At 34.8% G+C, this 12,721-nt stretch overlaps 1 protein-coding gene across 4 annotated transcripts in view; it reads right to left on the minus strand.

The window, feature by feature from the left end:
* Positions 1 to 12,721, minus strand: part of Als2 (Amyotrophic lateral sclerosis 2) — a 550,533-nt gene that overhangs the window by 42,520 nt on the left and 495,292 nt on the right. For all 4 annotated transcript variants that reach the window (XM_090415655.1, XM_090415656.1, XM_090415654.1 and 1 more), the window contains exon 26: positions 6,419 to 6,482. In XM_090415655.1, coding sequence (XP_090271781.1) covers positions 6,419 to 6,482 — 64 coding nt within the window. The remainder of the gene's footprint in view (positions 1 to 6,418; positions 6,483 to 12,721) is intronic.

Consider the following 12,721-nt stretch of genomic DNA (forward strand, 5'->3'; position numbering starts at 1 on the left):
TGCAGTTTTCTCTTAGTTGATGGGATAGTATAGTTAATTAATGGAATAATGCTATCCCATTCTTAACTCAGGATCTGGATGAAGAGTGCATTTTCAGCATACACCTTTTTTTTCATGCTGAAATCTGAACCCATTAATAAGAGCCCATGGAGAGACATGATCAATTGCTTGCTGAAGTATCTTTTTGTTACCCTCATGTTACATGAGTGACAGTAAATGTGAAGTCATCAACATACAGAGCATTGCCCACAATGGAAGGAAGCTGTTTAGTGATCGATTTTACTTTGATAGCAAAAAGTGTCACACTCGTGACAGAACCTTGAGGAACACCTTGTTCTCAATGATATGGCTGAGATAGCATACTTCCCACTCAGACCTAAAAGATTCAGTTAGACAAAGTTTTTAATAAATACAGGAAGGTGTCCTCTGAAACCCAGGTCATAGAGGTCTTATAATATGCCATATCTCCAGTGTGTGTCCAACTTTTTCCATGTCAAAGATTTAGAAATGCATCCCTTATACAAGTTTCTAAATGGAGCAAATGGTTCAAAGTTGAATGATGTCTATGAAAGCCATACTGTATATTGCAGAGAAGATCATTTTCTAAATAAAAGAGAAATCTGGATTTAACCATTTTCTCTAATATCTTACAAAGTCAGCTGGTGAGAGCCATAGGTTGATAATTGCTTGCTTGTGTTGGATCCTTTCCTGGTTTTGAGATAGCAATGGCACAGTAACAAACTAACAACAATAACTAATAATAAAATAGAACAATTATAACAATATACTGTAATAAAAGTTATATGAATGTGAATGAAATCATAGCAACCTCAGCATATGATTTTTTTTTTCCTTATGAAATCAAGAACTTGCACCTTTTCGCTTACTTCCTGTAAGTGAAAAGGTGCAAGTTACAGCTTCCTTTGGCATATCCGAATTATCAGCATCACTACTCTTGTATTTTGGGACCATTATTAAGTAAATTAAGGGTTACTTAATTAAGGGTAACACAAATACTGTGAAACCATGACAGTTGATCTGATAACCGAGATGGCTACTAAGTAACTAAAGGGAAACTAGGATATACAGTACATCATAGATACACTGGACAAAGGGATGATTCACATCCCAGGTGGGACAGAGCTGGAATGCACGAGATCTCATCACACTACTCAGAACAGCGTGCAATTCAAAATTTATGAATTGTTTATTTCTGGAATTTTCCATTTAATATTTTTGGACCAGGAATAACTGCAGGTAACTTAAACCGCAGAAAGCAAAATTGCAGATTGGGGGGGGGGGGGTCTACTCTATCTGCCTTTATTTTCCAGATTTTATCCCATATACAATTTTAGTACTGGTTGTTTGAATAATCAGTCATGTAAATTAGATTCAAAGATTGTTTTTGACTAACATCTCACATAACGTGTTTTTGCCTGAGCATGTTTAAAAGCTATTAAGTTTGATGTGGTGGGATATGAAAAATACCCCATGCTCTGTCTTGATCTTTTTTTTTTTTTTTGGCTGGCTGGTCCTCTGGGTGCCATCAAGGCTTTGAATGAAGTGGAAACTGAGATGATGTTTTTGGAATCGAGGCTGTTGCTGCCTGGATAATACAATCTGTTACATCTTTTACTGCTTCGCTGATAGGTGTTTGACTATATCAGCATTAAATTTTGCAAGATGGGAAAGTATTGCAGTCAGCTTGATTCATTTTCCACATGGGGGTATCCGTGTAGAAGATCATGGTTCATGTTAAGACACTGTGCAAATAACAGAAATATAATCACTTCCATATCTGTTCTCTGTGATATTCCATGTGAGAAGCGGAAAAACAACAGGTGAGCAATTGTAAGGTAGAATATGAGCAGGTAGGCATATGGAAAAAAAGTATTGAGTCTATTATCCAAACAGGAGAGGTCATTATTGTCAAGGAATTGTTCAATGTTAAGGTACACTACCCTGCAGCATATTGTGCCCATTAAAGTAATCCATAAGGAGTATGGACCCAGGCAGTTGCAAGAAAAGGTTATCAAGATTGATTTAAAGCAGCACTTGGTGATAAATAAATTTAGCATATTGTAATCCAAAAGCTCACAGATAGGGAATTGCTACTGCTTCCAGAGCAATATTAAGCTGGACATGATGGAAAGGAGTACGAATGACTGCTGGGATAGCTACTCCACCATGAGCAGGACTGCTTCCAGTTCTGTTCCTTGAGTACAACAGTGAAATTCCATAAGGTAGGGTTCTTTCTGGGTTTTAAATATGTTTCCTGTAGACAGAAATAGAAATGCTTGAGTTTCTGCAGCAAAATCTTGATATCATTCATATTCTGGTAAAATTCATGAGTTCCAATTAAAAAATTTTCCTATTGTTTTTAGCTTTGCAGACTTCCACTTTTTAGGAGATAGAGGGATTACCTTTGTCAGGTTTATATTTATCAGCTGATTTTGGAAAGTACGAATGGTCAGTGTCCATCTCGTCCTCTGGAAAAATATTCAATACATCACCATTAGATTAGATGATGTGTCAGGTTCAGTTGGTAGGTTTAATTTACTTTTAATGGATACTGAAATATCCATTTTTTCTGTAGGAGTGTTTGGTGGTTTATCTTTAAGTGATATCCTTGCCAATTTTTTTTTTTTTTTTTGGGGAGGGGATGGTCCCTCAAAGAATCTAACCATTTTTGGTGTTGTTTCTGAAGTGAGACTGTAGGTAATGTGATTGATGCACTCATGATCATAAAAGTTCAAGTATGGTGAAATTATTGGATGGTAGAATAGACATAAAAGTTTGAGTTGCTATTGATATTTTCTTGACTTACCTTCTCAGCATAAAAGGATTTCATGACAGATAAGTCATGTTAGCTTCTTTTTTTTGCATCCTAATATGATATATTTTCTGGTTTAATCTTTTGTATTTCTTTCTGTTCTGACATGCACAGGAGTAAGTTGGATGATGATCTCCCTGACAGTTAACACATTAGCTTTATTTGCAGAGCAAGATTTGTTATTGCTCTTTACTATCACATCAGGTGCAGGTGGTAGAGCTATGACAGGCAGTTTGGGCATGTCCATATTTCTGATATTTAAAGCATCTTAGTAGATTATTAAATTCTTAACTATGAATGCTCTCAGCATTCATAGTTAAGAATTTATGGAGAGACACAACACGAGTGTTAAAATAATTACTTTACTTAATGTTAGGAAAGTAATATTCGACATTTCGATCTCTGTATTGAGGTCATCATCCAGAAAATACATACGTATAAGATACAAGTTACATGCCACTGCACTTTACAAAGGTAATCTAATGAATCTAACTAAACATACACACGTAACCACAGTAATAAGATTTTTTAAATAAGTAAATATTTCATCCTAAGTATCATAGGACATCTTCAGTACAGTTAATTCAAAACAATGCTAGGAATTACATACAGTTAGGGTGCATGCTTACAATGGAATCCCTCTATGCGTGCAGTAGCGTGCTATAGAAATAAATTAAAACAAAGATAAAAAAAAAAAAAAAATTACATTAAAATGAGATAACATGAAATTATGTTACACAATTTAGGATGATAATTTCCCAGACTTTAGGATAGTAAGAACGTCATTACGGTTCAAATTAGGTCTGTGACATAGGGCTTCAGCACTTTCTTTATATAAATGTTCATGTTTATATGGAGATTATGTAGAAGTTTGGTTTTTTCCCAATGGATCCTATGGTTTGGGTTTTCAATTCCGTGTTGTGCAAGTCCAGATTTCTGTGGTTTGATGAGACAGATATGGTCTTGATTTTCAGAAATGCGTTTGTTGATGGATCTACCCGTCTGTCCATAGGAGGACCATTTACAGGAGCATGGGACCTCGTACATCCCAGGTAGCATAAGAGGTGAAAGTTTGTCTTTAAGAGAAAGTACAAATTGTGGATTTGGTTGAATGGTTTGTAGGTAGCAGCCAGTTTATATTTCTTCAAAATTTTTGAAAGACATTCAGAGATGCCTGACATGTGGTACGGGAATCCTATGGGTTTGTTCTTGTCTAGGTTGATGTGCGGGGAAGTGACTGATGATTTTTTTGCATTATTTTTGGATTGTATCCATTTTGTATGGTGGTATTTTTGATTATTTCCAATTCTTGGTTTAAAGAACCTTCGGAGAAGCAGAATCTGTGTGCTCTGGTTATTAATGATGCCAAATTTCTGAGATGGATGGTGAGCAGAAGAATTGTGAATTCTTCCTATCCTGAAGTCTAGGAAATTGTGTATTATATTCTAAATTGTGTAACATAATTTTATATGTTATCTCATTTTAATGTAATCATTTTTTTTTTCAGATATGTTTTAATTTATTTCTATAACATGCTACTACATGCATAGAGATTGTAAGCATGTGCCTTAACTGTATGTAATTCCTAGTATTGTTTGAATTAACTGTACTGAAGATGTCCTATAATACTTAGAACGAGATATTTACTTATTAAAAAAACCTTATTACTATGGTTACATGTGCATGTTTAGTCATGAATGCTCCACAGGTTGCATTATACGACAAATAAATCTCAGGTGCTTATTAATCTTTTATCTAGCCTGACTTCTAGTGAAAAAAAAATGATAAGTATAAAAATAAATTAAAAACAGAACTACATTAAACATTTCTAAAGGACTCTCTTCTAAAGTCCTCTCGTATTGAGATTTTCTTCTGGGCATGTTCAGGTTGCAGATGGGTCCTCCACATTATTGGAATGATTAATCTGTCATTTTTGTTCAGATTTGGATATTTGGATTGTGTTTTAGCATTTCATAGGCTTCTTTGAATTTTCTCTCAAACCAGGTTTTGGTGCGGTGCAGGGACTTTCCAGTCAATTCTATGGTATGTTTGGAGTGCGTGGTCTGATAGGTTTCATGGAAAAACAGGCCTATCGGACCATGCACTCCAAACATACCATATAATTGACTGGAAAGGCACCAAGTCCCTACACTGCACCAAAACCTGGTTTGAGAGAAAATTCAAAGAAGCCTGTGAAATGCTAAAACACAATCCAAACATGAACAAAAATGGACTAAAATTCCAAGAATGTGAAGGAACCATCTGCAACCCATATAGCAACCTGAACAAGCCCAGAAGAAAATCTCAATATGAGAGGACTTTAGAAATGTTTAATGTAGTTCTGTTTTTAATTTATTCTTATACTTATCATTTTTTTTTCTTTCAAATTCTATTTTATTTTATTTAATATTATTAATTTAGTTTTTTTTCACTAGAAGTCAGGCTAGATAAAAGATTAATAAGCAGCTTAGATTCATTTTACTTTGCATGTAACTTGTATCTTATATGTATTTTCCTGATGATGACCTTAATACAGAGGTTGAAACGTCGAATATTACTTTCCTAACATTAAATAATTATTTTAACATGTGTGTTGTGTCTTCATAAATTCTTAACTATGAATGCTGACCACCATGTAACCTTAAAAGAAAGAATTGCTCTCAGCAGTTTCTCAGAATGTAGCTTCTTAACTGTTTTGAGAGATCTTTCCAATCCTTCTAAACCTATTTGAATAAAGAATGACAGTTTTTCTATTCCCTTCTCAACTGTTGCACAGATGAACAGAAACACTGGTATGTTTATACTGGTATCACATATCTTTTGTTTTTTCTGTTATCAAATGATGTATTTATGGTATCATTACTTAGTTGGGAGCTTGTAAGAGCTCCAAAACATCTGAGGCATGAAGAATTCATGTTCAAAGAATTTTTTTTTCAGTGCCAGAGCTTTCCATTCACCATACATAGGTGGCCAGCAAGCAATGACCACACTCAGGAGTGGAATGGCAGAACTATTCATGGAGAGACTTACTGCAAAACTACTGGCCTTTGCAGCCAAGCCCACTAGCCAAGTGATCCTGGCCAGACCATTCAAAACTACCCACCTTGTCAAAGCAGTGCAAGACTACCTGGATCCTCCTTTCCCAATTTTCATGGATGGCACCACACATCAAATAGAAGGGTATTGAGTCCCAGTGATGGTGGCCTGAAAGAAAGGATAGTAAAGACTCAAGAGAAGTAGAGCAAAGAATATGGAAAGAAAAGTAACGAGCCAGTACTATCACTGGGAGGTCCCCTCCACTACAAACAAGTGCTCTGCAGAGTGGTTTTTGTTCTGATGATACTAGTTAAGATTACTAGTGAAATTTAAGAAAGTAATAAAGCATTTTTATTTTAAATTCATGTGTTCTTGATTTACTCAAGAAGCCATGAGTTTAAAATGTTATTGCATTTTATTATTGTATTTGTACATCTGTAATTAAGTCTATACATGCAACTGCTTCTATTCTATTAATTTTTAAACACATTCTTTCATTATCCACCGATTCATTATCAGTGGGATATAGTCAAGCATTCAGATACTTACTTTATTAATTTCTTCAAATGTCTGATGAACAATCTTCAGCTTCTCTTGAGCAGTAAAAGTAGTGCTGAAACAATTTAGTGTAAACATCACATTTATAATCATGTTAATAATAATTCTGGAATTAAGAAATTAATTATGCATAAATTCTAATATTACTTACTGAGATAAAGAGCCAATAGGCTTCACTTCAGCGAGGTAAATTTATTCAAATTAAGTGGATATTGAATCCAACATTATTTCTTAGCCGAATAAGAAACTCAAAGATAGAAAATCTAAGAGTTTCATGCCGAATATAGAAAACTATAAAAGTTTGGCGAGTCCAAGCATAAGCCAACACCTGGTACATGCTGGAACTCCACCATTGCCGGTCCCAAGCCCAGATGAGAAAGGTGGAGGGTTGTACTTGTGGCTAGAAACATAATATGGAAAGAACATATTGCTACAGAAACCTCAACCATTGTTGGAAAACAGACACAAAACCAAGAGGGAGAAGTGCTGGGGAAAAGAAGCAAGCCAGTGAAAGCCCCATTGGGGAAGCTGACAGGTGGAAAACTCTAAGGAAAAGCCTCTTTAGCTCAAAACCTTTAACCAAAATTGGATGCTGGAATATTAGGACTTTGTACGAAAGTGGAAAAGCTAACTTACTAACCAGAGAAATGGAAAGATACAAAATAGAAATGTTAGGTCTAAATGAGACAAGATGGAATGGTAGCGGAGAAATCCAACTAACAACAAACAAATACATTTTATATTCTGGAAACCAGAATGAAGATGACACACATAGCAAAGGTGTAGCTTTCATGCTAACAACAGATGCTAGAAGAGCACTAATTGAATGGAAACCAGTTTCTGAAAGAATCATCAAAGCTAGATTTAAAACTAAATACAGAAATGTGACTATAATAAACATATATGGACCAACAAACAATGCAAAACAGAAGAGAAAGAAGACTTCTATGACATGCTGCAAAAAGAAGTAGATGAAGTCAAAAGTAAAGATATGCTTTTAATTATAGGTGACATGAATGCAAAAGTAGGAAATAGTAAATGTGGGATATGAATGAATAATGGGAAAAGAAGGTTTAGGAAACTGTAACGAAAATGGGGAAATCCTAAAAAACTTTTGCACTTTCAATAATATGATCATAGGAGGAACTGTATTTAAACATAAAGACATCCATAAACAGACTTGGATATCACCTAATAAGAAATCCAAAAACCAAATAGACCATATTTTAATAAACAGACCTTGGAGAACCTCTTTGATGGATGTAAGAGTTTGGAGAGGTGCAGATGCTTTAACAGACCACTTATTATTGATTGCAAAAATAAAAATGAAACTAAGAAAAATATTTAAAGGCAAGAACCAAAGAATTAAATACAATATATCCCAACTGAAAAACAAGGATACAAAAGACAAATATAAAGTAACATTAAGGAATAAATATAGAAGCCTTGTAGAACAACATAAGGAAATAGACATTGAAGAGAACTGGGAAAAAATAAAGAATATATTTAATAGTACCGCCGAAGAAGTTCTGGGAAGGCAGAGTAGGAATCACAAACAATGGATCTCTGAAGAAACCATCAAATTATGTGAAGAAAGGAAAGCTTTATGGAATACATTTCTGCAAAGTACAGAAGAAAACAAAAGAAATAGGATAAATGAAAGATACAGGCTTAAAAATGGACAGGTAAAAAAAGTGCAAGGAAAGATAAAAGAGTTTTCCTGGAGGAAATATGTCAAGAGGCTGAAGAAGCAGCAGGTAAATTTGACCCAAAGAGGTTGTTTGAGATAACAATAAAGCTAGCTGGGAAGAGTTTTAAAAGAGAAGGGCCTGTAAAAAATAAACAAGGAAAGTTATTCACAAATGAAGCAGACATAGAAAACAGATGGGTAGAACATTTCCAAGAAATTTTAAATAGAGAAATAGATAACCTAGAATAAGAAATACTTAAAATAAATACAGGAACTATAACTAAACTAGAAATAACTCATGCAGTAAAGAAAACAAAAAAAAGCAGCTGGGAATGGCAATATACAGGCTGAACTGCTTAAAGCAGATATAAACACTACTGTTGAAATGCCACACTTGCTATTTAATCAAATATGGGAAAAGGAGGAATGGCCAGAAGACTGGAATACAGGACTCCTGGTTAAACTGCCAAAAAAAAAGAGAGATATAACACTTTGTAAAAATTGGAAGGGATTTCACTTCTAAATGTTGTACTTAAAGTATTTACTAGAATTTTGCTAGAAAGAATGAAACAAGAAATTGAAACTAAACTGAAGAAAGAACAGGCTGGGTTCAGACCAAACAGATCTTGTATTGATCAGATGATAACATTAAGAATAATTGTTGAACAGTCAAGAGTGGCAGAGTAGTCTATATTTGGGATTCATCGACTTCGAATGTGCATTTGATAGCATAGACAGAAAGACTATATGGAAGTTAATGAAGCACTAAGGGATTCCTCAGAAAATCATAAATATAAAAAGAAAACTCATGAAAAATCCAAAATCCAAATAATAAATAATGGCAAACTATCAGAACCTTTGCAACAAACACAGGAGTAAGACAAGGATGTATACTCTCCCCAACCATCTTTCTGATTGTCATTGACTGGGTGATGAGGAAAACATCTGAAGAAAGAATTGGCATTCAATGGGGATAGTCAAATAAAATCAGTGATCTGGATTTTGTAGATGATATATGCCTTTTGGCACAAAACCATCAACACCTCCAAAAGAAAATAGATAGTTTAAACCGGGAAGCAAATTAATGTGGATTGAAAATAAATCATAACAAGACGACCAAAGTAATGAAGATAAACCCCAAACAAGAATTAGTCTTTGAAATACTAGGGAAAACACTGGAACAGGTAGATAACTTTATTTACCTGGGATCAGTGATCAGCACATAAGTAAGAACCAAACAGGACATTCAAAATAGAATCCAGAAAGCACAGGTGACATTCAATATGATGAAGAAAATTTCAGGGTCCAAAGAAATAAAATTAAAAACCAAAATTAGGCTCTTCAACACTAATGTTAAACCAGTTTTACTACACAGAACTGAGACATGGTCACTAACAAAGGAAAACAAAAATGAAATACTGGTCTACATAAACAAATGCTTGAGGAAGATACTAGGAATATACTGGCCAAATAAAATAACAAACATAGAACTCTGGGAGAGAACAGGTCAAACTAGCATCAGAAATGAAATCACTAAAAGAAAATAGAACTGGGTAGGTCACACAATTAGGAACCCAGATAAAGAAATAGCAAAAATTGCACTAGAATGGAATCCCCCCAAGGCAAGAGGAAGAGAGGCAGACCCAGGATAACATGGAGAAGAGAACTAGCAATAGAGGCAAGGCAGCTGGGACGTTCCTGGAAAGAGATAAAAAAAGAAGCATTGAATAGAGTCAGGTGGAAGTCAATGGTTAAGGCCCTGTGCTCTGCAGGGAGTGAGGAGGATAGGTAAGGTAAGGTACATGCTGGGGCAACTCGTAGTAAAGGTGGAGTAAGCTTCAATCACTGTCCTTAGTATTTTCCCATAATGTAAAACATAACTCCTAGGAGATGTATGTTGTTATACATTATGGGGGAATATATATATATATATATCAATGACCTACTTCAGTTGACCTCTAACTCAATATGCAGTTTTGCAGATGACAGCACATTGCACTCCTTCCTTTCATTTGATAAACCTTACTCTACACAACTCAACTCAACCCACAGAACATCAACCACCACCTCCCTCAATTCTGATCTCCAAGCCATCCATCCTCTAATGGTGTTCAGATAACCTCGTCAACTTTAATGCTAACATCCAAATTTTGACAACATCCAAATTTCCAGACAATTTGAGATTTTTTTTCTTGGAATTACCCTGACATCAAGCATCTCCTGACATAAACACATCACAACTATTGCATCCTCAGCTTCTAAAAAACTAGGATTTCTACCAATTACATATTTGGTTTAATGCTTTATCTAAGTGTAAGCAAAAGTTTGCGCCTGAAATATTTTCAGGACTGGGGCAACTTGTGGTAAAGGTGGTATGAGTTCTGATCACTTGCCTTAGTATCTCCCATAATGCAAAGCACATTTCCTTGTGGTACTAAGGCAAGTGATCAGAACTTATACCACCTTTACAATGAGTTTCCCTAGTCCTGAAAATATTTCAGGTGCAAAATTTGTTTGCTTACACTTGGATAAAGGATTGAACCAAATATGTAATTGGTAGCATAGCCAAGTGAAAAAACTTCTACCAACTAGGATTTCTCTTTTGCTCAAGATGTTACTTTGTCCCTGAACAGCTGTTTATACAAATTTTAAAGCTTTATACAAATCACAAATCCACCCAACTATTAAATACTGCTCTCACATATGGGGTGCCCCCCCCCCCCCCTAAAAGCTCCCTCAATGCTTGACTCAATACAGAGGAGGGCAATTAGACTTATTAATGACCCATCTCTTACAAACTCACCCCCCCCACTTTTGCACAGATGTTTGGCTTCCACACTATGTGTATTCTATAAATATTTCCATGGCAAATATTCATATGAAAGAGCATCAATAATTCCCCCTACTCAATACTAAGTCCATTGAAACATTTACATCTACTGCCCAACATCCTTTCACAGCACACCTTGATATCCACAGAACAAGTTCCTCCCCCCCCCTCCTTCATCCCTGCAACTGTTGTATTGTGGAACAGTCTTCCCCTGTTGTGTTTCCCAAGAAATACAATATACAGTCTTTTAAATTACATGTAAACAAGGTTCTCCTTTCCCAACCCACTACCCGTATACAGTACTAATGTACTATAGGATGATCAACCAACCTCTTGTGTATGGGGCTCAACATAAAAATAAAATAAAAAAATTATTCAAAATTAAGTGGATAAAATACCACATTATTTCTTAGCCGAATAAGAAACTCAAAGATAGGAAATCTAATCTAAGAGTCTCATGTCGAATATAGAAAACTATATAAAGATCAACGAATCCAAGCATAAGCCAACACCTGTAGTGCAATGCAGGGTGACTTGTAGAGTAAAGGTGGAGTAAGCTCCGATCACTGTTCGTAGTATTTTCCCATAATGTAAAACACAGCTCCTAGGAGATGTATTACTGTTCTACATTATGAGAGAAGGTCAATACCCAGACTGGTTTTGACCTTTTTTGAGGTCTCATCAGTGAGTAGGTAGACCTAGATGTAATACTAAGGTTTCAATGGTCAGAACTTATATCTTTACTGTACGAGTTGCCAAAAAAGGTGCACAAATACAATTACTGAAAATAGAGCCAACAGGCTTCACTTAATTTTATCCATTTTATTCACTTTTCATCCACTTAATTTTGAATAATTTTACTTCACTGAAGCCTTTGACTCTATTTTCAGTAATAAAAAAATTAAAAATTAGTGCACCTCTCAATTCTGACTGGCTCTGAAATATTGTCAGTCAGACAGACAGGGCTAGTGATGTCATACAGCATGGTTGGTTGGTTTATAGTTTATTTGGCACAAAAACTACGAAGGTCATACTGTGTCATACTAAGGTTACAACTATACATAAGTAGTTAAAGAAAATTGCAGCATCTACATAGAAAATTGTTTATGTAGATGCTACTTTGTGGAAGCAGCATCTACATAGAAACAGAATTGCTGCAGAGGGCACAGCAACACACAAGGTTAAAAGTTACAGTAGTACAAAAATTGTCAACAATACAAGTTAAATAAACAAAATGCATCTACAAGACACCAAGCCAAGAAATGCAGTATCTACATATAGTTAAAATATAACAGATGTTTTTTTTTTACATCCATATATGCATGCATAAGAATAAAATTTGGCAATGTGGTATCTACATATAAACAAAATTACAAGAAGGTTACACAAATATACAAGGTGTCCTACAGCAATATATAATTAGTCAAAAAAAATAGTAAATAATATGTATGCACAAAAGTTAAGCTGGGCAATGCAGTATCTACATACAAACAAAATTACTGCAGCATTTAAGGCAGTACATAATTAGACAACAATACAAGTTAATAAACAAAATACATGTACAACACCAAGCCAAGGAATGCAGTATCTACATATAAGATTACTACAATAAGTTTACAACAAATGTTATTACAGTAATAAATAGAGTTAATATTTTTTATTTAGTTAATAATTATTATACAATATGTATGCATAAAAATTAAGTTTAGCAGTGTGGTATTTACATATTAACAAAATTACAACAAGGTAACACAAGGCTACAGAAATACATGAC

Source organism: Typopeltis vanoorti, chromosome 3, assembly GCF_054136105.1.
Source record: "Typopeltis vanoorti isolate ZY-2024b chromosome 3, IOZ_Tvanoo_1.0, whole genome shotgun sequence".
Taxonomy (NCBI): Eukaryota; Metazoa; Arthropoda; class Arachnida; order Uropygi; family Thelyphonidae; genus Typopeltis; species Typopeltis vanoorti.